This window comes from Diabrotica undecimpunctata, chromosome 1, assembly GCF_040954645.1.
Source record: "Diabrotica undecimpunctata isolate CICGRU chromosome 1, icDiaUnde3, whole genome shotgun sequence".
NCBI classification, from domain to species: domain Eukaryota; kingdom Metazoa; phylum Arthropoda; class Insecta; order Coleoptera; family Chrysomelidae; genus Diabrotica; species Diabrotica undecimpunctata.
In genome coordinates this window covers 132,886,178-132,913,046 of record NC_092803.1, presented here as the reverse complement: position 1 = coordinate 132,913,046, position 26,869 = coordinate 132,886,178, and the positions used below count along the sequence as shown (strand labels likewise).

General features: G+C 31.9%; 1 protein-coding gene across 5 annotated transcripts in view; it reads left to right on the top strand.

The window, feature by feature from the left end:
* LOC140431974 (uncharacterized) overlaps positions 1 to 26,869 on the top strand; it is a 151,978-nt gene that overhangs the window by 4,079 nt on the left and 121,030 nt on the right. For 4 of the 5 annotated variants that reach the window (XM_072519844.1, XM_072519850.1, XM_072519859.1 and 1 more), the window contains exons 2-4: positions 15,235 to 15,269; positions 19,364 to 19,506; positions 26,136 to 26,450. In XM_072519844.1, the coding sequence (XP_072375945.1) occupies positions 15,235 to 15,269; positions 19,364 to 19,506; positions 26,136 to 26,450 (493 nt within the window). The remainder of the gene's footprint in view (positions 1 to 15,234; positions 15,270 to 19,363; positions 19,507 to 26,135; positions 26,451 to 26,869) is intronic. The other variant, XM_072519854.1, reaches the window with a different exon arrangement.

Genomic DNA, 26,869 nt, shown 5'->3' with positions numbered 1-26,869 from the left:
ATTACTTGTATTTGGTAATAATCTGGCCAGCGTTATTATCTTCTCCTCTACCTTTTTGGATAAAATTTCTAAATGTCACTCAAATTTTATGCGAGTGTTAAGGGTTATTCGTAGATATTACCAGAAATCTTAAAGCCCTCTATGTAAAAATTTATTATATCTTAATTTCTAGAACCATTCATCATGATCATTTTACTCTTATGTGGCGCTATCTTAAGCTCATGGGAAATCCTCCATTCGCAGACTTTATTTAGTTTTGCGTTTACCTTCCTTTTAATTGAGTCATTATCATTAGTCAACACTATAAGAACCAAATCATCTAATTAAACTATCACTCTCAATCTAATAGTTAGGCTCTTAGCACACTGTTTCACAAGGAGATTCGGAAAACTAATCTCCGTGGAACACCTAACTCTAGCTTTAAGCTCAATTTAAATTTTTCTGTCGTTCAAGTTGTCACTCAACATCTACTGTTACAACGTTGCACCATTTCTCATTACATTTTTCCACCATCGATCAAACGTCGTTTGCGGCATAATCTGTAGATCTTTCTTTTCTAAAACCATATCGCCTATTGTTTATAATTTTATTATCCCTTAGTTCTTTCTCCAGTCTTTCCTTGATTAGGGACTTTCGAGTAGCGCAATTGAATTGTTCTGTATGATTTTATAGGTGCAAAATTACCTTTGCTACCTTCCATTTTTTTGGGAATAATTTTGTGCTCTAATCAGACTATTCATTTTCTATGTCTGGTTGTGTGTGGCTTTTAGCTAACGATAGTATTTGAGGCTTAAAATGATATTGGAGAAATGTAATACTTTCATTCGTTAACCATTCTTTTATTTTATCTATGGCCCAGACGTTTAGTGGTTGCTTATTTAAAATTTCTGAATGGTACGGAACATTATCCAGTACTATAACAGATGGTTTATGTAAACTTGACAACAGTTTTTTTTCAACAATTTCATAAACATCTCCATATGCATATTGTCATGATAATCGGCCAATTTTAATTTTAATGAAAACACAAGATTAGCTCCATTAATAAAACCATGTTTTTCACCTGCATGAAGTATAATATGTCTCTTTCTCTCGGTATCGATTTGCTGTGTAGATTTTATACTCTCGTCTTGCCAAATTTGTTTTGTACCTCCTTTAGAAAAATTCATGTTTTGTCTAAATAAACAAAGGAAGAACATTATTTTTAAATTTGTTTTAAATTCTTAAAAGTTCTATTCTTTTGTAAAAGACACTAGTTGTTTCACACAAAGCCTTTCTATTGTCTTCCTTTTTGGACTAAGCCCAGTCTGTCTCAAAACTCTTTAGATACTTGTTCTGAAAATTTCAAATACATTTTTTTATTTAATTTCTATAACATTGAGTCGAAAGAAACATGTAACGCATGTCCCTAAAGTTTTCGGAAAAAATAAATATGTATTTTCTAATTGTAAATTAAGTTTATTTTATTATCTAAATACAGGAAATTAAGTCTACATATTTAAGGTTAACAATGAATTTTTATAGAACAAAAAGAAGTTCGTAATCTTCGATGGCATATAAATTTGGTCTTGTATGTGCAATAAGTCTTTGGACTATTTCTAAGTCGATCTCACGAAATTTTTGCAAAATTCTTCGCCTTAGCTGATCTTCGTTTTGGGCTCCCAAGCCATTATTATACACCATTCGACTCAAAATAGCCCAAAACTCTTTTACAGGCCTTACATGAGGCACATTTGGAGGGTTGTCGCGCTTGGGAACAAAATTTATAGTTTGAGCAGTTAACCAATCTGTCGTTTTCTTGAAGACAGCTAGTTCTCGCTAGTTCTCTAGAGTAATGGCATGACGCTAGATCGGGATACAATATAATTTTATTATTGGGGCGATGAGTATTTTTAAATTGAACAAGCTTTGTAAGACACCTGTTAACGTAATAATTGTCAGCATTGATAACTTCACCACGAACACGGAAAATAAACGGCTGTGAAACACCAGCTTCGGAGATGGCATACCATACCAAAATTTTATCGGCAAATTTCACTTTTCCCTTAAACCTAACTTCGTCTGGTGTATCTTGTACATTCATCATCATCATTTTGGCTTTACAACCCTGTGTGGGTTCTAGCCTCCCCAAGAATTTTTTCCAGTCGTCCCTATCCATCGCCTTCCTCCGCCAAGTACGTATTTCCATATTTCTCATATCTTGATCTATGTTATCTAGGAATCTTGTTCTGGGTCTTTCTCTTCTTCTTTGACCAATAGGTCTATCAAGGAGCGTTTTTCTAGCTGGGTCGGTTTGCTTCATCCGCATTACATGGCCTACCCACCTCAGACGTCCTATCTTAATGTGTTTTACGATATCTGTTTCCTGGTATATTCTATAGAGTTCGAAGTTGTATCGTCTTCTCCAGACACCATTTTCATTTACCGCTCCATAGATTCGCCTTAGTATTTTTCTTTCGAAACATCCTAACATGTTTTCATTGCTTTTTGTTAAAGTCCAGGTTTCTGAACCATATGTTAGGACTGGGCGTATTATTGTTTTGTAGAGTTTTACTTTTGTATTTCTTGATATAACTGTAGATTTAAAAAGGAGATTAAGCCCAAAATAGCATCTATTAGCCGTGCAAATTCTGCCGTTTATCTCTGCGGTAGTGTCATTTTCAGTATTAACGAGCGTTCCCAGGTATACAAATTCGTTAACTGCTTTGATGACGTCGTTTTCTATAACAAGTGGCCGTAGTATTTGTGGTTTCGTACCTATTTTCATGTATTTTGTTTTATTGGTGTTTATTATTAAACCCATTTTTGTAGCCGCTTCCTTTAGTGCTACGTACGCCTCTCGTGATGTGTTTTCCGTTCTCCCAATAATATTGATATCATCAGCATATGCTAGGATTTGCACAGATTTGTTATATATTGAACCGGTAGTTGTGATTTGTGACGTACGTATTACTTTTTCCAGAGCTAGATTGAATAGTATACAGGAGAGTGGGTCTCCCTGACGTAGCCCGTTATTTGTTTTAAAAGGTTCAGAGAGTTCCCTCTGGATTCGCATCTTGTAAATTGCTTGTATAAAATCCGTCGTTGACCTTTATTTCGGTATTGAATAAAGTAAAATACTTTTCATCATCAATAATGAGAATTTTACCAGGGAAATGAATACGTCTCAATGCACGCAACTGGGCTGGAGTGTACTTAGGAGCTTTTTTCTTTTATGTCTTTTTAAATAATTTCTAGAAATTGTTCTACTTACAGCCATTCGTGAAACATTACATCTTCGGCCAACATTTCGCAAAGACTTTAATAATTGGTTCTCATACTCTTAATTAATGTCTGTTCCCGAGCAGGAGTTAAAACTTTTGGTCTTCCACTTTTGGGCAAATAAAGGCATGGTATACCATTTTCGCACTCTTTAATTATCTGGTAAATCGTTAACACAGAAATATTTTGAGCACTACAAATTCTTACAATATCGCGTTTTAGTACATGTACATGTTTAGTACAACTAAACGATAAATACTTTGACGAATGTTAAGTTTGTATGACATCTTAACGAACCGTATTTGTCAAAACTGACATTGTTTAAATATTGTTTACGTTGTTTACTAACTTTGGTTTCCAATGGCAACTTGATCCAATTCTTCCTACCAATAATACTTTTAAATCTAAAATTTTCCGAAAAATTTAGGGACATACGTTATAATACATGTTTTCACGTATATAGTCTAACAAATTTCAATTTTGCAACCTTCAATAGCTATGTTCTTTGGGGGTTAGTGGTTTGTATTGTGCGATATTTTGTTTACTTTATCCACTTTTTACTTTTATTGTGAGTTTTTTTTTTATTGTGAGTTAGGTATAGTCCAGTGACGGTTCTCTAAGTTCTATTGAGATAGATCTTCAATCTTCTTTCGGCAAGTAGTTGGGTGAATAAATTATGTATCAGTTCGTTGTGATCAGTGGTGCGATTTTTATATTTTATTATTGAGTGATTATGTCCTTAAGTAATGGGATGTCCAGATCATTGTGAAGTGTTTGGTTAGATACATACCATGGAGCTTTACTTATCATACGAAGTATTTTGGATTGGACTTTTTAAAGTATCTTCGTATTTGAAGGTTTACTACAGCCCCCTGTTTTATAATTGGTCTAAATAATTTTGTACTTTGTGTGATGTTACATTAGGGTCAATATCCACTGCCAAGATTACCGTGTCATCGGCAAATATAGCTAAGAAAGTATCATTGCTGGTTGGAACGTCTGCTGTAAATATCAGATACAGAAATGGGCCCAAAACGCTACCCTGAGGTACGCCAGATTGTATGATGTGGTGATCTGAGTAGTTGTCTTCAATTTTGACTTGGAAGTAACGGTCAGTAAGATATGATTTTAGTATAAAGTATAGTTGGTCTGTTAGGTGTAATTTCAGTTTGTAGAAGAGACCTTTATGCCACTCTCTATCAAATGCCTTTTGTATATCTAAAAACACTGCAGCGCAAACTTTTTCTCTTCGAGAGTTATTTTAATTATATTTACTATTCTGTGGCATTGTTGCATGGTTGAGTGTTCACGTCTAAATCCAAATTGGTGTTGTGGTACAATTTCGTTTATGGGAACAACTTACTCGATTTTATGTATTAGTAGTATTTCTAATACTTTTGACATTATTGGGAGTAGGCGTATAAGACGATATAAATTTGCTTGCGTTGCGGGCTTACCAGGTTTTGGAATCATAGTAACTTGAGCAAATTGCCATTGTATTGGAAAGTATCGAAGACGTAGTATGCTGTTGTATATTATTGTTAATAACAACACAGCTTTTCTTGGTAGCTTCTAAAGTAATTCTCCTGTTATCAAATCATAGCCAGGAGCTTTTTCAGGATTTAGCATTTTTATTTATTTTCGAACCTCTGTTGGAGTAAATGTTGTCAGAGTAAGAGATGGTTGACATGGAGTTTCGAGGTATATTCGTCGAAATATATCATCATCTTCATCGGTATTAGTATCTGGTGCTGCGAATACAGTTGCAAGATGCTCTGTGAATACTGTTGTTTATTCTGCGTTTGTGCGGGCCCAAGTCATATATGTTTTTCTTAACGGTGAATTTGTTATTGTCGGTCGTTTAAATTTTTTTGTAGCTTTCCATATAAAGTGGTCTTCAGGTGAGAGGTTCGAAACATAAAACTGGAAAGAGTCGTTTTTTTCTTCATGCAATGCTCTATTTGGTCTATGACTTATCCTGTTGAGGTACGTTTTATTTAGTGGATTTTTCGTTTGTTGTCATATGCGTTGACCTCTTCTTTTTTCTGCTACAAGTTCTCTTATATGGAAGAGGATATTATGATTTTCTTGTTGTTAAATAGTCTACTACTTTCTCTACATCTTGGTTTTCTTTTATCCTAATATCTAGTCTTATCTTTGTATTTACAGAGTTTTGGAAAACATCCCAATTTGTTTCTTTAGTTGTAAGTTTGGGTGGTGGTGTTCTCCATTATTATGTGTGTACTTAATTAATTAATTAATACGTTATTATTATTGTACTGTGATCTGATGTTAAATTGAAGTTTGACTCTATTGCACTACGAATGCCAGATATCCCTTTTGTTACAGCAAAATCTACCAAATCTGGATTTTTGTTGGCATCCGTAGGCCAGTATGTAGGTTCTCCCATAGATAATTAAGTTATTTTGTTGGATGATATTCATTAATGTTCGACCTTTAGACGTAATAAATCTGGAACCCCATGTGGTGTGTTTGGAATTCCAGTCTCCTGATACTATGAAATCATGATACTTTTCGCTTGAAATTGGATATCTAGGTAGGCTGTAGACTGATAATACATTGAGGGAGGTGTTTGTTTCGATTTTAATAATTGATGCTTTATTTTTTTCCGTAATATAAGGTTGGACTGCACAATGTTTCATTTATAATTTAATATTAACGTATTCTTTTGTATTATTCGTATCATTTACGGAGCTTTCCTCTGGAAGTGACTGAAACCTATTTGAGAGTGTAATTGGAGCTTCTTCTTCTTTTGAATCTTGACGTTTAAGCCTTTTTCTTTTTGATCTTATTGTTTGCCATGAGTGTTTATTATTTTGAGAGTCTTCATGTTCTTCATGTGACATCGAATCATATTTATCCTATGTTTCTGTATTGTTTAATAAATTTATGTTATCTTGGGAGTTTGATGTAGAATGAGAAAAATTGGTTTGCTGGGCAACTATTGGCTGTAAGTAATGTGAAGTAATGCGAAGAAGAAGTAATGCGAAGGATAGGAAAAGACCCAGAAATTTTGTCAACGATCAAACGAAGAAAACTCAAATATTTGGATCACGTGACGAGAGGATATAAATACGCATTACTTCAAAATATAATTCAAGGAAAAATAGAAGGAAAATTGAATCCAGGCCGTAGAAGAATGTCATGGCTGCGCAATTTGAGAGAGTGGTTTGGCTGTACCACTAATGAACTCTTTAGGTCAGCTGTAAACAAGGTCAAGATAGTCTTGATGATTTCCAATCTCCGATAGGAGTGGCACAGAAAGAAGAAGAAGATTGGCTGTACCTGATATTGTTGTTGATAATTATCAAAAGATATCATTTGGTTGACTGTTGGTTGATTTGAGCACAATGGTGGATCTTGAGTATTTATTTGAGTTTCTTGGTAATACGGATCTATTAGGCTTGTAGGCTCGTTCTGCATTACAGTTGTAAACTGTACTATAGGGTGCTGAAAATCACTTGATCCTGGTCCGTTCCCTGTTGGAAACATCTTTATTTCACTTAGAGGTCACTTTTATTTCATATTGACTGGATAAATGAAAATTTATTTAAAATCGTAGACTAATTTTCGAAACCAAATTCAAGAATTCTGCTTTAATCTGTGCCTTCTAAGAATTGCAAGGCAAAAACAGACGTTGATAAAGGTGTTAAGAGAGACATGGGGAATCTAAAACTTGCATTCCACAACATATCTTTTCAACTAAGCAAAATTCTTAGCGAATTGGTTTCTAGTACTCGTACAGAGTATATCGAAATAACAAGGAAAAGACAGTTAAGATTTTATTTCACGTATAGGGAGCTTGCGCATCCGTTTATACGTATTTCAGCCCAATAGGCATCATCAGAACGGCTTTCGCAAGCGCTCTGAACGTGAAATAATTCTTCTCTGTCTTAGGAAGCAACTATTACTATACTTATAAGTTACAAATTACAATATCTTCAGAAAACCAAAAATTAATATTTTTCCGGAAGAATACCAAAATTCACATGCTTTTGGGAAAACTGACTATATTTTTATTTTACTAAGAGCGCATCATACACATGCTTACGAATAGGCAAAACTGGTAGCAAAGGGGCCCCATTGGTTTTGTCATCAGTAAAACAAACAAGTAGATTAAATATAAACTTACCTACATCTAAAACACGTCTCAGAAGTTTTGACTTCAATACACAAATTTTAAATCAGAATCAGTACTTAATTATGTTAAACTGACAGTAGATCCTTTTTATTGGAATAATTATTAGAACAATTTACTCTCGTGCTTCTTTAGCAGTAAAGCGAGAATGTTTTAAAGCTTAACATCAATCCGTTTTCTATTTTCATGTCGCTCCATTTGACTCTATATTTATTATTCTCAATTTAAGATTTGTTTAATTCTTTAGTTAAATTTAAAAATTACTGTGTTTTTAAACTATTGAACCTATGAGAACTTATTCAACGTTGAGGTCTACTTGAATTTCTTTCTAGTCACCTACAAAACAGGTTGTATGTATATAGGAAAGAGATATTAGAAGAGGCTTAGGTGAATATTATTTGTAGATCAGAACTTTCTTATGCGTCAACTGAAAAAAATATACCAAAAATATATACAGACAAAAAAAAATTAAAGATATTCTCAAAATGACGGGAATATAAGACATCATAGAAAAAATACAAGGCTAAAATGGAGATTTGCAGGACAGGTAGCACGGCTCAGTAATGAGAGATGACTAGAAAAACCAAGAGATTGTTGGAATGGATATCTCGTAAAGATAGGAGAAGCAGGGAAAGACCGCCGACATGATGGGCAGACGTACGAAGAATAGAGCATAACTGGAAGAATAGAGCATAACTTGCGCAAGTAGCCTGCAGAAGTATGGAGGAGGCTTATGTCGACAATGAAAGCGGACGATGATGCTGATTTTACCTATAGAAAATAATTAAGACATTATTATCTTTACGAAATTCGAAAGATATATTTAAAGTTATTTGACAGATCCGCCTATTACTAAAATTGGTAAGAATTGCAATGAATATAGCAATATTTATGAATTAAAGAAACTTTGATAAAAACGAATTTAATCTTTATCGTTTAACCTAAATATTTTATTTGTGATATCTATTATATTCTAAATTACCGAAAGTATTTATAGGCCAGGAAATAAAGCATTTTAATTTTTTCTTCCAGTATGGATCCAGTATGGATTCTACGAAAAAATCAGTGAAAATAACCCCCTAACTACCCTTCTAATTAAAATTGATCTTCATTCTTCTGTAATTCTTTATATAAATGCCTTTTCAACATAATCAAGAAGTTTTAAAAGAACTAATTTTAGAAAAATTTGAGTTTAAAGATACATTGATTTTTTGCAATTTAGTATTTTTCATCCTTTTCTTCAAAACATCTCCGAAAATACTGGAGGTACCGAAAAAATGATATAAAACTGAATTGTAGCTTTTTTACTAACTAAAATTTCAACTGTGCATAGATTTTCTTTATAGTGAATATTTAGCGAGGTATAGCTGTTTAAAACCTTCATTTACGAGCAAACACCCCCTTATTCGAGCAATTTAAACTCATCCCACTTAAAAACTAAGCGATCTTACTGAATTTAATTTACATATTCTTTAAGCTCTTCAAAATACAATACAAAAAAAAATTTTGAAAAAGTTTTTTATGACCAAAAATGAAGGAGGTTTATAAAACAAATTTTTTTTTCGAAAAATTCTAATAGCCCCCTTTGGACTCTAATATGGCATTTTTTCGGTAGTAAAACATTGAAATCAAAAGACAGAAAAGAAGAAACATCTGCTCATGTGTGTGAGTGTATATGTGTAGAATTATTCAATTATGTTTATTATAGTAAATAAATCGGTTAGTTTGTTAGTTAGTTGGTTAGTAAATAAACGTTTTTGTACGTAATTCTACTTTTTTTTCTGTATAAATCTATTAAATTACTTATAAAAATTGAAATTTTATTAAGGGTGGTTTTTAAGGGCTGAAATATTTGATATTATATCCTAAAGAATAAAACAATTATTATTTAACCAATCAAAACCAAAATTTTACCCATATCAAGGTTTACAATGTTTTTATATAATTTTTGACAATAAAGGGTAGTTTACATCCCTAAATATAATCAATGCCCTTGAGCATGATATAAAATATTAAGTACAGGGTGAGATGATCCTAATAACAAATTTTTATGCAAATCGATGCAAGCAGAAATCATTCTTTTAGGATAAATTAATTTTTTATATATAGCTCCAACAAGGGTGGTTTTAAGGGTTAAAATATTATGATATTATATTCTAAAGTATAAAACAATCATCCTTCAACTAATAAAAATCAAATGTTGACCATTTTAAAGTTTTTTATTGTTATTTTATAATTTTTGACAATTAGGGGTAGTTTTCACCGTTAAAAAAACTAAAGCGTACAACGACGCAATATAGATAATAAACTAGAGGGTAAAATGAGCATAATCTCAAAGTTTTGTACAAATCTATGCTAAACGAAAAAATTGTGAGGATTTCCCATTTTTCAGCTTCATTTCCAGGCCTATTATAATATTATGAATGTCGTCACATTATTATCAGAAATACGTGTGTAGGTTTCTTCGTTGTAACATTGACAATATCCTTTTATATTGGTGTAGGTATTATCAGGCCTTTGGTTTTTTCTTATCTTATACAAGTATTATTACAATTTTAGTGAATATTAAGGTAGTAGTCATTAACCCCAAGTCATGGGAAGAAAATAGTGAACGATTCATGTAGACCAAGCCATGGTTTTGGGATTTTGAGTAGAATTTAAGTACATAAATAAGATGCAGTTTGGTTTGATACTTCTCTAATTCTTTTCTATCATTTTATTATTAAGTTATTATAATAAAATATTATCTTGAGTATCTCATTTTTATGTTTAGTATTTAGTTTATTAAATTTATTAGTATAACCAATGTTAACTTCGTATTCTTACGGTGGCCAATGGCATTTGCTAAGTTACAGAAGTGTTATCCCTTGCATGTTTGGGAATTAAAAGAGTAGTGTTAACATGTCCAAAGCAGCTCTAAAATCTATAAAAAGGATTTACAATTATCAGTATTATCTGAAGAGGCAAGCAGAAACTAGTGGCTTAAGACCGCATCAGATAAAAAACTTGTTTGTTCACTAGGATCTGAAGAAAGTTTCAATGGAATTTTTAGCTGAACAAGAGACACCATTGTATTTAAGATATAACCTAAATACACGCCAAAATATTGAACGGCTATTGAAGCTTAACCAGAGCTAGAGATGGAATCACGTGTTGACGAATAGTCCAGTGGTAAATATTGAAAATTACTTTTCAATATTATACAGCCAGAAACTTCTTCTTCTTCCCAAACCTCGCATGTCTTGTACTTTTCCTTGTAATGTCGGTATTAGCTAAGAATTGATTATTCATTGTTTTGGCAGTGTATGGATTTTACTACAAATCATACACTTTGTATTTTTAGTGTTATAGTTAAGGCGCTATTTAAAACCTTACACACTATCTGGCAAGATTTCAAGAATTCCGTAAGTAGCGAAATTAATGCACGTATTTCCTGTGGAAATCGTACATATTATGCTAATAAAAGATTGATGACATCGAAATTATTAGACAAAAGAACCAAAAAGTTCTACAGAACTTTGATTAGACCCGTACTAACCTATGGTTGTGAAATCTGGATAATGACTAAAAAAGAGGAAGCCTAACTCAGGACATTCGAGAGAAAGATACTGAGAAAGGTATATGGCCCGGTGCAAGAGAAAGATCTTCTTCTTAAAGTTCCATCTCCTATCGGAGGTTGGATATCATAACGGCTATGGTCACTTTGTTAGCTGCTGCTCTGAAAAGAAGAGAAAGATGGAACATGGAAAATCAGGAGAAACGACGAGGTTAATGAACTGAATGAAGGGTATGACATTGTAAGATTTGTGAAAAATCAAAAACTGTCATGGCTGGGACATGTTCAGTGACAAGAAGACACGAAAACGACAAAGAAGATGTTACAGTGGAAGCGGGTAGGTAGGCGGAAAAAATGAAGGCCCAGGACGAGATGGGTGAATGAGGTGGAAGACGACCTAAAAACCACAAATATAAGACAATGGAGAAGAAGGGCCCAAGAGAGATCTAAATGAAAGGACATAGTTAGACAGGCAAAGACCCATCCAGGGTTATGATGTCAAAAGCAGAAGAAAAATACTATCTGCCAAGATTATTCTGTCTCACCGATGCCTACTTATTTAACTATCCGGAAAGCCAGTAAATATTAACTTAATTTAGACTCATGCCCCTATGGCCGCTAAACCCATGGATAAGCTAGTCTCCGTTCACAAATTGTTGAGAGCACGAAATGTGCCTCAAACTCATAAAACGGTCGTAAATCATAGGCGTTCCTAAGGTGTTTATTCATTAAATAATAATATAATATTTTATTACTGCTATATATAATATTAATAATATTTTAATACTAATATATTTAGCAAAAAATCAATTAAAACTTTCACGGCTAATGTTGGTTATTATATTATATTAATAAAAATAAGAATTTAACCATTAACAATTTTGTAAATAAGAATACCTTATCTCTTTGGATATTTCAATACTAATCTTCGCGTTTAATCACTTTACTAGAAAACCTGGAATTCATATCCGAAGGTACTATTCGTTGCAAGATAATTAGGATGGCGGCTTTGGCCACGTGCCTCGTCTGTTCAGTTTATATTCGAAACTTTACTTGAAAGGGCGAAGTTATTACGAAAGAAAACAATTTTTTTGTTTAGTACGTTTTTGATCGCATGTAATTTACGGCTCGTCGGTGTTTCCGCGTCCACGGCAGTAATTAGCGTCTCGAATATTTCTTTTAAGAATTATATGCAGTGCGTGAGTGATTTTTTATTCCATATACCTACGAACATATACGTACCTTTCGCTCGTGCTCGTTTTGTTGGATTGTTTGTGATGGCTTCATCATCGACGTCATTAAGTTTTACACCGGTACTGTTGCGTACAGTCAGTAAGTCTGTCTATTCACCAAGAGAGAAGACTATTGTCCTGAATGTTCACGATGCTCTGATTTCTCAGAATCCCACAAACACTGTTCGCAACATAGTCGAAAGTTGTGCCAACATGACTGGCGTAGGAGAGTCAACTATATATAGGTTCCTATCAGAAAGAAAAAACACGGTATAGGCAATCCAAACAGAAACGAATACTTAAAGAGAGGGAAAAAGCCTATTGAAATTGATGAATTTGCCAAAAATGGTATTCGAAGGAAAATTCATGGATTTTTTGTTTAAAAAGAAATACCAAACCTAAACAAAATTTTACAAGAAGTTAGAGACGACCCGGATTTGCCTCATATCGGACGAACTAAATTGTGGCAAGTTTTAAAAGAATTAAATTTCCGGTGGGAGAAATCAGACCGAAAATCACTTTTGATTGACCGGGAGGAGATAATATGTTAGAGAAAAATTATCTAAGATCCATACGAAAATTCCGGGCTGAAGCAAGGCCAATCTTCTACCAGGATGAAACGTGGGTAAACTCAGGTCATACTCTAAAAAAAAATTGGTCAGATAAAAATATATTAAGCTCCAGGCAAGCCTTTTATGGAAGGTTGGTCTACTGGTATCACCCCACCTTCTGGTAAAGGCAGTAGATTAATAATTTCTCACATTGGCAGTGAAAAAGGATTTGTTAAGCATGGTTTGTTGGAATTTCAGTCCAAAAGCACAAAAGGCTATCACGAGGAGCTGATGTTTTCGATGAGTATTTTGAGCAGATGATTGAACACATACCACTAAATTTAATTATAGTATTAGATAATGCACCTTATCATTCACGACTAGTAGAAAGACTTCAAACGACTGCGTGGAAGAAACAGGATATTCTTGACTGGCTGCGGAATAAGTATCTGCCTTACGAAGATGGACTGGTGAAAGAAAAACTTTTAAAAACTGCCCGGCAACACAAATCTAAGTTCAAGAAATACGTAGTTGACAAAATGGCGGAAAGGCGAAACATCACAGTCCTTAGACTTCCACCCTACCACTGCGAAATAAATCCAATTGAACTCATTTGGACACAAATGAAAAGTTATGTAACTAGAAAAAATAAGTCATATAAAATACTATATTTTCTCTTTTATTTTCACCCCTGTTACATAACATATTAAAATAAACATTGTAGAAGTTTTCAGGGACTTTCTGCCCTCAGTAATAATGTAATCTTTCATTCTGCGTTTAATTTTTTTAAAAATATTTATTAGTTTTCTCCGGATTCGAAAATAATGGATACATTTAAAACACTTTGGAAATTCTGCCAGGCGACATTTGGCATGTATCTTTTACAAATGGCAAGAAACTTTTTATTTTTGAATAAAATAATTAAGTTTTATTAAAAAATACAATTTACATAAGTACAATTTAAAAAATATATTTATTTAGTTCAAATAAATGTTTCAATCATATACTCTACGACACTGGTCGGTCATCTATAACCATTCAAAATAAATTTTAAATATATATAAACCTTTTCAAATACCCTCGTAATAGGATTATAAGGTATTGTATTCCTTCAGATACAAGGTGGGTTAGTCGAAAACATCTTAAACCGTCAGTTTCAGGTTGGTTTTTACTATTATATCGTATTACCTATCCTCTCTGTATTTCAGTTTTCTAATTAGGGTTAAACTTGCAGTGAGCTATCGACAAATTGTGAACCGACTATAGAAGCTTGATACGTTGAGGTAGAAAAACTTATGAAGATGACCAAAAAACGAGAGCTAACTTTAATCTTGGGTATTTTTTACGCTAAGTTGGATTAAGGAAAGGTTTCTGGATTGATTTTAGACTTTAGAGTTGGAGTAAAGAACGACAGGGGAGAGCGAACGATCGAATTCTATCAACAACATAGCATGGTAGCAACAAATACATGGTTTAAATTACATCCTTGCAGAATATACACTTGGACTTCACAACAACACAATCAAAACAGAGTCTTTTTTAACCAAATAGATTATATATTGGTCAACAAAAGATATTAAAACGCTATCATCAGTGTAAAAAATATCTAGAACACCATACAACAGACAATCTACAACGAATTAAATATAAATTCAGGAAATATTGATCGCCATAGAATTAATTATAAAGGACAAATGATTGTTATAAAGTAAAAAAATAATACATACATGCAGGATAGTTTCTAATGTAGTGCTCTAATAACTTGTACATTAGGATGTGACGCATTATCAGTAACAAAAACAGGTTCAACAGGCAAATTAGCGATTAACTGTACTTTCATCCATTTTTCATAATCTTCTGAATTCAGATCATCCTAATAATCTCCTGTGTTAGCTCCTGACTTAAAAATCAAAAAGGCATTCTGTATGAAACCCATCTCCCCACCACCATGTACGATAACGAACCTATCTCCTTTTGAAATGTTTTTAAACAATCTTTTGTCACTGTCATCTGTTCAGCTAGTTGGCTTAGTGTCTCGTTAAGCAGTCATTATTAATGACTTTAATTACGGTTTTAAGGTTACTGATACTAAATTAGAAATTAAGTCTTACCAAACTTTATTGAGTATCAATTATTAAAGGTGGTATTATAACAAACAAAAAGTTTGTTATCTATAAAACAATCTGTGTACAATCAAACTCTATTTATTATTTAATTGAGTAATAATTTTTTAATTAGTGCGAGTTCAAATAATTTAATTTTTTTAATATTGCAACTCCACTTCATGGGTCTGAGCATAGATATTCTATTGTCTGCGAGATTAACTATTTCGTGGAAGGCCTCGCCACTCGATTTGAAATAAGCTGTATAAGCACAAAGGAAGACAAAGATTTCTTTAAATTTTAACAAAATATTAATTAACTACATATTTTAATATGTTTAAGCACATTTTATTAACCCATTTTACTGTTACAGATATCCAGTACAGCAGCTCCAACAAATGCCACGGGGTAAGTAAACATCAAAATTTTATTATATTGCCAATTTTTAGAGTATATTCATATATGACGGATTCATAAAGTGAAAGTGGCATATCTAGATCAATTCTAAACTAAAACGCTACTGTTTCTTTGAAAATTAAAATAATGTCCATTTTATTCATAACTTTTACTTTTAATAAAATATGAAACATAATAGGGTATTAACGTATTAAAATAATATAAAAACTACATAAAAACGATTTCATATTTAAGATATTCAGGAATGCAAAACATAACAACGGTTAAATAGAAGAAAAATATACAAATAACCATGTATAGATTTTTTTTTCGCCTAGAAAATGTCTATTATTTATCGATCTTACTGCACCCAATTGGCTTACTGTACATCTTTCATTAACTATTATATAAGAATTGCTTCATACTTTGGCAGATCTGCTATACATAATCTCTCCGCCAACATCCAATGGACTTTTAATTTAGCCCTGATATTCCTAGGGCTCTTGTATCAAGGCGACATCGAACTCACCCATAGTTTATATTCTATTTCTGTCCTGATTTTTCTTTCGATTACTATTTCGTATAGTTTTGCTTCTACACATAATAGAGATATGACTCTATAGTTCTTACATTCTTCTGTTTCGGTTCTTGTGCACTGGTACAATTTTTGCATTTGACCATTCTCTGGGTAATGTTCTTTTCTTTTGTATTAGATTCCTCCCTTACAGGAGCATTCGCAGTCTTTATATGTCCTATTGTTTTTTCTAGTTCTTCTTCCTGTACAGCTTCTGATTCCTCAATGGTGTCCTCTAATCTGCTGATTACGTTGTTTTTATATTCCTTTGCTCTTACCTGCTTCCCGTTCAATAGTTGTTCGAAATTTCTCTTCATATTTTTATTATATCGTTATCATTGGGTAATAATGATTTATTTTTTAAATAATTCTATATTTGTTTTAGCTTTATCTCTTTACTGCTTAGTAGTTTCGTAGTTTTTTCAGTGTTCTATAAAACAATTTTACATTTTCGTTACTGTTTTTTTCGATTTCTTCTTAGAACTTGTCTCAGCTTTTCTTTGTCTCATTTTTAAATATGTCTTTAAATCTTGTTCTCCGTGTTTTGTATCTTTTATTTTTTGGTTCGTTTTGTGTTGTATATATTTTTTCACAATTTATTCTTTTCTTTTATTTCGAATTTTCCTCCTTATTTCACCATGGTGTTTATTTCTCTTTCTTATTATTTCTTGTCGTGCCACGTACTGTAAAATCGGGTAACTTAAAATAGCCGTGCAACTTGAAACATTCTGAAGATCGGTATCTATCAATATATGGCAACATTGTACACGAATCATTTTGATCTACGGTTGCAAATATTTTATATATGATTTTAATCTTTAGACACACACCGAAAATCTGCAATCAAAAGAATAAAAAATTTTTTTAACAGTCCAGATAATACAACTGTTTAAATTTTGAAGATATTTCAAGTTACCCCATTTTATGGTAATAGTTTTAATGAATTTATTATAGCTTTTCTTATTTTTTTACTTTTTTTTCTACTGTTTCTGTTATTTCTCCTTCTTTGTCCATTTCCTTCTCTAACTCCTTCTTATATCTGATTTTCATTGTTTCTTCCCTTAGTGTATGTATTTAATCGATTTCCTTGTATTTGTTATCTTTGTCTTCTGTGCTTTTAATTTTTATTCCTTTGCTGTTAAATGTATTTTCAATATTTATTAATTACTGCTTATTGCATACCATTTTCTCATCTTTACGTCTATTATCCAGCTCCTCTCTGGGTTATGCACTACAGTGTAATAGTCAGTAATTAATGGTTCGTTTCTTGATATCATTTCTCTTATGTTTTTATGTATCTTCAAATGTTGAAAACGTGTATTCATGATCATCAAGTTTGTATCTAAACAGAATTCAAGTAATAGTTCTTAATTACTGTTGATTTTATCCTCTCTGTATGGTCCTATAATATTGTTTCATTTTTCTATTTTTTTTTCAACTCTAGCATTCATACCTCCAGTGATTACTATTTGATTTTCCCTGTACAATCAATGATTACTTCTTGCGGTTTATCCCAGAACTCATTATTTACGATTTCTGTTTCATCTTTATCAGGTCCATAGCATATGATTAGGTTTGTTTGTAGTTGTTTCCTTTGTACTCATCTATATATCTGATCTAAGTATACTCTCATTGAAATATATCTAATTATATATTAATGATATTTTTCTTGGCCATACCTCTTCTACTCCACTATATATTATTAATTTACCATTTTCCAATATCGTGGTTCCTGCTCCTTTTCTTTTTGTTTCTGTTATAGCTACTACTTCAATCTTATCTTTTATTTCTTTTCCCAGTTATGTACATTTCTTTTTATTTCCCGTTTATGCCTCTTACATTCTATGTCGCCATTTTTGAAATGGCCTTCTCAGTGTTTGTCATCATGTTGCCCTTTACATATGGTTTCTTTCTATATGTGTTATCATCTTCATGTTTACTTACGTCAAACACTTATTCATAGCTTTTTTCATTTCCCGGTCGGACAGGTATTTTTTTAACTAGCTGGCATATTTATATTATTAAAAGCTTTTTCTCTCCACTCTGTGCTTTTCCAGAATGCACAATGTGCACTGGCACAAACATCTGTTTGTGTAAATTAGAAGGTTTGTTTTCTGCAGAACGGTGTACGGACCTTCCAAGTTTCGTTGAAGTTTCGGACAAAGGCCATTATTACGCGTGGGATTATACAACCATACTGTGAAGCTTCAAACTTTTACAAGCAAATTCGTAAACTTTTTCCAATTTTTCTTTTAAATTTTCAATGTACGTCAGGGATGAATATTCTTCTTCGCAGGGAGGCAATCTACCGAAAATAAGATCTTGAGGAAGCTTTATTTCTCTTCCATTTATCATTATCGGTGGAGAATAATCAGTTGCTTCATATTTGGAACTTCTATAGGCTAACAGGAATAGAGAAATTAAACTATCCTAATCTTTTTGATTATCAGCGACGAACATTAAAGGTATTGACAGTTTCTATTATGTCTTTCGACCATTTTGTCTGATTGTAGTAGGAGTTTTCTTAATACCCAAGATTTTCATTAATTTTTGCCATAATTCTGATTCAAAATTTCGTCCTTGATCAGAATATAACTCCAACTGAACTCCATGTCCTGATACGGCGTCTGTTATGAATACTTCTGCTACTGTAGTTGCTTCTTGGTTAGGAAGGGGTAAAATTTCAGACCATTTTAAAAAATAATCCATGGCGAAAATTAATTAATTGTTCCCTCTCTCTATCATCGGACTGAGAATACCCACTGCAAGTCGTTTAAAAGGCTCTGTGGAAAGATATTGTGCCATTTTACCACGACTTATAAATCTATAAATCACATTTCTTACAACAATCTTCTACATCTTGTCGGCAATTGATCCAGTAAAATCTTTTCTATCAGTAAAAGACTTTTCCTAAGTGGACTAAATCTTACGGAACTTTCGTAAAAATAATCTCGAACGTAAATAGTAATTAATGTAGTTATATACTAATTCACAAAATTTTCCAATATTTTGATTTAAAAAGGCTTCAAATATTTTAAGTACTTTTTATAGATCACACCTTAGTTGGACGTTTAGTTGGAACGAAGTTTAAAAGAATTGCGTGAAGAATAGAAAATGACCTTGAAATCCACATCCGCAAGGATCTCTTTTTAAAGAATAATTTCAATATGGTTCTAAAGCTATTTATCCATTTTATAGTATTTTATTATATTTTACTATTTTCATTTTCAATTCTGTAATTTTAACATCAAATAAGGATAATAAGTATTTTATTACTCCTTCTTATCTTTTTATTCTCCAAATAGTTGTTGAGTATTTTTGTATATCATTTTATATAAATTCTGACAAATTTTATGGAAACTATTTAACTATTTGGACATATTAATCAATTAAAATTTAAATTATATAACATAAATCGGTACAGCTAAAGATTGGCCACTTGACAGTTATGTATTATTCTTACAATACTAAATAAAGTTCAGACATACTTTTGACAAAACAACTATAAACTCTTAAATCTTTTGTGTTTTAGCGAATATTTAGCATACCAAAATGGACCTATAAAAGACAAAACAAGTCCAAACGTCACTACAACAACTGAAACAGTTAAGATTGATACGGATACCACGGATGCTAACCATCAGGAATCAGTAAAAACGTCAGGATCTGTATCAGGTATGACTACGCTTGCTTCAAAAACTAATAATGAAGTGGTTGCTACTAGTACTAGGACTAGTACTGTAGAAACCAAACAATCAAAGGTAACCGAATTTATCATCACTTTACAACAAACTACAGTTGAAGCTGTAATATATACTATTTTTACAACAGGAAATGTGTCTACTAAGGATAAAGAAACAACGGTAGTAGATTACAATACTTCAACAAATACAGAAAACACAATTACAGCTACCGAGAAAACTGTTAAAACTATCACTATAAAAGCTATTGGTAAAACTGCAGAAAAACCTATTATAAATTACTTTTCAAACAAAGACTGTCTCTGTCTACTCGGGAAAATCTGTAGAGATTACTCAGGCACAGACAACTTTTGAAAGGACTCAACGAAACAAAAGCCAGATATTACTACTGTTAAATCTTCGGAAGCTACTACAGAAAAACCTGTAGTAACTACTCAATTGTACACAACTGTAAAATCAACAACTGTTAAAACAACTACTATACCTACAACAAGAAGAAAGTAATCCACAAAAAACATATTTTAGTAGTAGTTATTCAGACACAACTACGGCAGAAGTTATAACAACTAATTAAATTAATTTAGCGGCTTTTAATTCTCAACTAAATCCTTCTTTGGCTTCGCAAGCCCAAGCTTCAACTACATTGACTAAACCTGTTTCTAGTACAACAGTGTCACCTGCTGCAATTGAGCTTACTGCAACTTTAATTCCGACTAAATTTTCGGTTTCAACATGTTTATGAATTTGAAATATTTCTGTTCAATATGTTTTAATAATTTTACGTCTTTTAGCATTAGTACTATATACTATGTTGTATTAACTTTGTACTTAGGTTTGTTAAAAGGACTTATTTATCCAACCGTAAGTATTTCTCTATTGTAGTGACATTTTCTGTATTTAGCCTAGCTATTTGAATCTTCATTTTTATTCTTTACTATTAATACCTCTTAATTTATTTTTGGTATCTTATTTAAGTTACTAATTATCCGTTATCGTATACAGACAGATTATTTATAGAATTTCTGCCCAGTGCTCATTACGTCGTTTCATTGTCGAGCAGTAATCATTGTGATCGGTACAATATTTGCATCTCATAAAATTTTCCATATTTTGTCTTTCTTTATAGTTGCAGTTGTTACAAATGCTCTTGCTACATGACCTGGTTAGTTCCATTTAAGTGCTGTTATTCTTTTAATATTGTTTGATACTCGTGAGCTTTTGCGTATAGCAGCATTAGGTATTTTATCACAACATTATTCTCTCCATTGCTCTTTCCTAAAATTATAGTTTACTTAATGTTATTATTGTAAGTGTTAGGGTTTTTGCACCATAGGTCTTTGCTGGCAAGCTGCATAGATTAAATACATTTCTTTTCAGACATACTGTAATCTTTGACCTAAAGATATCCTTTGTCTGTCCAAATACAAACTAACTTAGGTTTACATCATATAGCTAATTTTTATTTAACCATATTTATATTTGCTAGAGCGACCCCAGTTCTTATTCTATTTAGGGTTTTTCAGCTGTAAAAGTTTAGTATGTGGTCGTTTTATTGAATCTCAGAAAAATTGCAGTTTTAGGTGGCACAACTCACATTGTTTCATTCAAGCTTTTCCTTTAATTTTATTAGGTTCGTTAGTGTTTTTACTTTGTAACTACATAAATCCTAAATAGATACTAATCCGTGTATAATATATGTGCAGTCTCTGGTACATTATAAGCTTTTTTTTCTGTACGTTTTATTTCTACACAGTCAATATGTCCTTCTATTGCCAGAACTTTATCGGTGCAGAACTTTCGAGTCCTAAAGTCTCTTTCTTGTGAATTTTAATAATGTTTTGCTCCATTCTGAATATGCTTAATTCCTCCTCTAGTTTAAAAAAGTGAGAAAGAATTGTATATATAGCTACTAGGATTCTGTATGTTTTTTTTTTCTATATCAACAAGATTGATGAAGTTTTTACCTTTATAAAGATCTTTAATAGTAAAAATCTGTTTGTCTATTGATCTAAATTTCCGTTAATTTTTGGTTCTTTTCTTTGGTACTTTGTTCTGCCGTTTAACAACAATTGTAAGTCAACTACATTAGTTGTACTAATTAATAATGGCTTTTGTTTCTTGGAATCACCGCTAAGTTTTTCTACTAGAGTTAATGTTATTTTGCTATTATGTATCATTTATTTTTACCAAGACTTTAATTAATTTCCTATTTTTGATGACTTGATTTTTAGAGCACAGCTATACCCCCATAAAAACAATTTTAATATAAAGTTTTCTTATCTAAAATTCTTTGAATTTCATAGACATTCCAAAAACAATTTATCTGTTTCGCTGGATATAACTTGTATTTCTGCGTTAGTAATATAAAACCATACAGTGTGTAAAAGACAAATAGAATAAATTCATTATTTAGGTTACTGTACATATTTATAAAAAATCCCGAAACACGTCAAATTTAAATTATAACTTGACATTCTTTAACGTGAAAATGCAACCCCTACCTTCAACCCCCTTAGAATGACAGGTACAACCCACAATTTTTAAAATAGGAAGTATAGGCTTGTGATATATCGTTTGAAAGGTTTTTTCATTCTCCATTCAAAAATGTTGTCGCTTTCAAGTTTATTAAGATTAATTAAGATAAAATGAATTAAAATCATGTGGTTACCGAAATTCGCTACAATACAATCAAAAACTAAAATGTAATGCAAAACGTAATAAAATGTAGAACACGAAAAAAACTATAAATGTTAATGAAGTAGATGTTCAAAATGTTCACCGTGAACGTCTTGGCAACATCCTAGTCTCTTTAAATAAAACTGTCTTCTTACATTATTTAACATGACCTTGGCAGGCTTGATCGACCTAATCGCAAGCGTTATGCGTTTTTTTAAGTTATTTAAATCAGAAGGTTTAGTTTTGTACACATGGCTCTTCACATATCCCCATTAAAAGAAATCCAATAATGTAAGATCAGGTGATCGCGCTGGCCATTCAATCGATCCTCGCCTCCCTATCCACCGATTGGGAAATATTGTATCGAGGTACTACCGGACATTAAGTTGGTAATGTGGTGGTGCTCCATCCTGCTGAAACCATATCGTATTCGCTGGAACTTGAGGGTTTCCTGGATCAGGATATAAATTTGCCAACGTTGGAATGACATCATTTTGAAGTAGTGCCAAATAATTGTTGCCATTCAAGTTGCCCTCAATGAAAAAGGGACCAATGATATTGTTTCCTACAATCCCTGCCCAAACATTTACCTTTTGAGGGTATTGAGTGTGTTCTTCTCTCATCCAGTGAGGATTTTCCGTGGCCCAGTAGCGGCAATTTTGCCGATTAGCATGACCGTTAAGTGAAAAAGTACACTCATCAGAAAACATAACGTCTTCTAATTGGATAATATTGTTATCCAACATGTCCATCATTTGCTCACAAAAAAAAGTTCTCCTATCAAAATCGTCTTCCATGAGCTCCTGAGTAGGTATCATCTTATAGGTTTGCAATTTATTTTTTTTTAATATGTTTACTATCGATGTATGGCTAGCATTGAATGTAGTGAATGCCTGTCTACTCAATGTATGTGGATTTTCCAAAATTCAAACTGAAACTCAAGCAACACATCTAATTTGAGTTCATCACTCAGTGCATTGGCAGCTGCTTTTTTATCTGCCTTACATGATCAAACTCGCGAAACTGCTTCCCTATTTTACTTATTGTTCCTTGGGATATAGGCGGTAAATTAGAAAATTTCTCATGAAATAGGCCAGTTACTTCCTGTTGTGTTCGGGTGTTATCTCCGTAACCAATCATTTGTAAAACTGTTATTTTATGCATTTCCGTTAATCTAACCATTTTTCAGAATTGAAATTGAAATACTTTTTACTTAAATTAAAATACTGACAACTTAAATAAAACAATTTACTAATGCGTGTTAAAATAACGTTGCCACGGAAATTCTTTAAAGTTTTTTAATGGTTACCATCTAAAAACCACCTTGCTATGGTTTTTGTTCACTTTCTCATTATCAAGACCTAAACGGGAAATAAGTTTTGAGTATATTTTAGCGAATGTCGGTAACCACATGATTTTAATTTATTTTATCTTAATTAATCTTAATAATCTTGAAAGCGACAACATTTTTGAATGGAGAATGAAAAGACCTTTCAAACGATATATCACAAGCCTGTACTTCCTATTTTAAAAATTGGGGGTTGTACCTGTCATTCTAAGGGGGTTGAAAGTAGGGGTTGCATTTTCACGTTAAAGAATGTCAAGCTATAATTTAAATTTGACGTGTTTCGGGATTTTTTATAAATATGTACAGTAACCTAAATAATGAATTTATTCCATTTGGCTTTTACACACTGTATAACACTGTTATACATATCAAACCTCAAAATCGACGTTTGTATAACAAATGTTCGCATAACGGAGGAAATTTTGAGTTATAAATTATTGTGATACCACTTATTTTCACCCGAACTTCTACACTGATTCCAATTGTGTCACATTTTATGTACTCTTATATTATATCGTGTTTGTTAAAATCTTTCGAGAAAAACTTGTTGGTTAAGATCAAAAGCTATGCAGAGATAAGGATATAAAATATTAGGACCTGTATATAAAGAGATACTGGTAGATTTTTCGATTTCGATAGTTAATATTTCTGTATTGTTAAAGATTATTATTGCCACAATATAGTTTAAGTTTTTAGCATTATTGTGTATTAGTTTTTGTATTGGACTTTCGTAGGTAGTTTCATATCTGTGTGACATTCAATCTAGAGATGGGAAAAACCTACCGGTTTTAACCGAAAACCGGTTTTTTTACTTCGCAATAACTGGTTTTATTGGTTGTTTTTTTGTCCCGGTTATAACCGGTTTTTAATTTTTAAGCTCTTTTTTAGTTTGGTAGCACCTTCAATCTTTTGATGCTAAAAATAACTATTGTAGTTTGATGCTTTTGTACATAAATATGTATGTACAAATAAATAAATATGTATGTACGTAAATATGTATTGTACATACATATGTATGATATTTCAACATAAGTTGAAAAAACTTCCCATGTACTAGTAGACGGCTCCAGGGGATGCCACCAATTATTTTTGCTTAGTTTAAATTCAAATGGTACTGTTTATCTCGTGAGTTTTTTTTTGCTTATTTACGATTCACTGGCTTATGTACAAATTTAGTATTTGTATTGATAAATAATTTGTAATACAAAACTAAAAATTTATACTTTACTTAAAACGAATGATTATATCTGCCGCATTGAACACAACAATTAAAATTAACAAAAAACATCTTAATCTTTTATAAAACTTTATAAACTTAAAATTTTAAATCATCATCATCATCTTGGTGCTACAGCCCTTAGAGGGCCTCGAACTTCTCAAGCTTTCTACGCCATTCTGTTCTGTCCCATCCATCCACCTCAGCTTTGGTCTACCCCGTCTTCTCATTCCCACGGGTTGCGCTGTTAGAATCTTTTTTATCATGAAAAAACTTTAAATTCCTACTTCAAATTACTACTTATTTATCTGTTAGTTGGTATTTATAATAATTTTAATAAAATTATACTTATTTGGTCGAAAAATTTTGCTTGTTTAGTTTTTTCGTCATATGGTTTAATAAAAATATTTTTCAATGTGCAATACCCAATGTGGTCCTTAAGTAATTGTACAAACAGAAACCGTAGATTCTGCACTTTAGAATATTACGATTTAAATCAACTTGTTTTTATAAAATGTTGATATTAAGAAAGATACAGGGTGTTAAAGTGGAAATTTAAAATTTTATTTTTCGCTATAACTTTTACGTTTGTAAATATTTTTGGACAAAAATTTATAATTGGATACTTTTAAGTAGGATAAATTATAATTTTATACAAACTTTAATGTAACTGATAGAGGGCGCCACTTACGCCACATGTGTGGAATAGATTTGCGCTTAACTTTTTTGCTCTTTAAGTTAGCTCTATTTGTTTTAAAAAATATTGTAGAAACATTTTTTTTTACAAAGAAAAGGTATACTTGTTATTAACACAGACGTTGGCCGTGATCGTGTTTACAATTTCCCTTTTCTATCGCTTCTTAAGTTTCTATACCTGCTGGCGTTGTATTACTTTTTCCCTATTGTAAAATGCTGAAAACCCAAAATATGTGGTTGATGTAAGATGGTTTACCACCACATTCTAGAGAGAAGGCAGTGAGAATATACTTAAATATAACTTTTCTGAACGTTGGATTGGTCGTGGCAGTCATATTCATTGGCAATGTGGTCAGATATTGATATAATTATTTCATTTATAAAATATCAAAAAAGAAAACTTATTATTCATTGTAAATTGTCACGTAAATTGTTGTAAAGTAGCTACTTTCGGTACAAGTTGTGTAAAACGGTACTTTCGATGTAATAAATCATACAAAAAGTTTTATTTTCGGGACGGTTGCAGAAAAAAACTATTTTTATATGTGCAATATACAGTAGGATATACTCATTCAGAACTTTAAACCTTTGGAAACTACTACAGAAAATAATGTACTAATTACTCAAGCACAAACAATTGTTTAATCAACAACTGCCTTGATTACAGAAAAGCCTACTACTACAACAAAACCTGTAGAAACTACTGAAGTCCATCCAGCTACAGAAGCAATACCTGTTAAACCAACTACTTTACCTACAACAACAGAAAGTAATCCTCAAGAAACAGATTTTAGTGGTGTTTATACAGATACAACTACGGAAGAAGTTGTTACAACTAATAAAAATAATTTAGCGGGTTCTAATTCGCAACCAAATACTACTTCTAGTGTTTCTAGTACAACAGTGTTACCTGCTGCAACTAAGAATATTACGACTTTAATTCCGACAATATTAGTTGCAACTACAATAAAACCTACGACAGGTATATTTTTAAACTTAAATAAAAATCTTAACATATAATTACTAATATTTTTACCTTATTTTTATAAATAAGTTAAGTTTACTGTTGTACATAAACCAGTTAACAACTAACAGCAAGATTAAAATGATTTTCATTGGTCCACACCAGAATTAAACACAAATATTAGTTTTCCAGCTTCAATAGGTTTATGGTTATACTATTTTTGTTCAATATGTTTTAATAATTTTACATTAGTAGTACATACTATTTGGTATGAGTTTCTTAAGTACTCTCTACTGTATTGACATTTTCTGTATGTAGTCTAGCTTACTGAACCTTCAATTTTTTTTCTATTTACTCCATTATTTATCTTTTTTTTACAGTTGCAAATTACATCTGATAGCTGATTTACATTTAACCATATTTGTTTTTACTAGAGC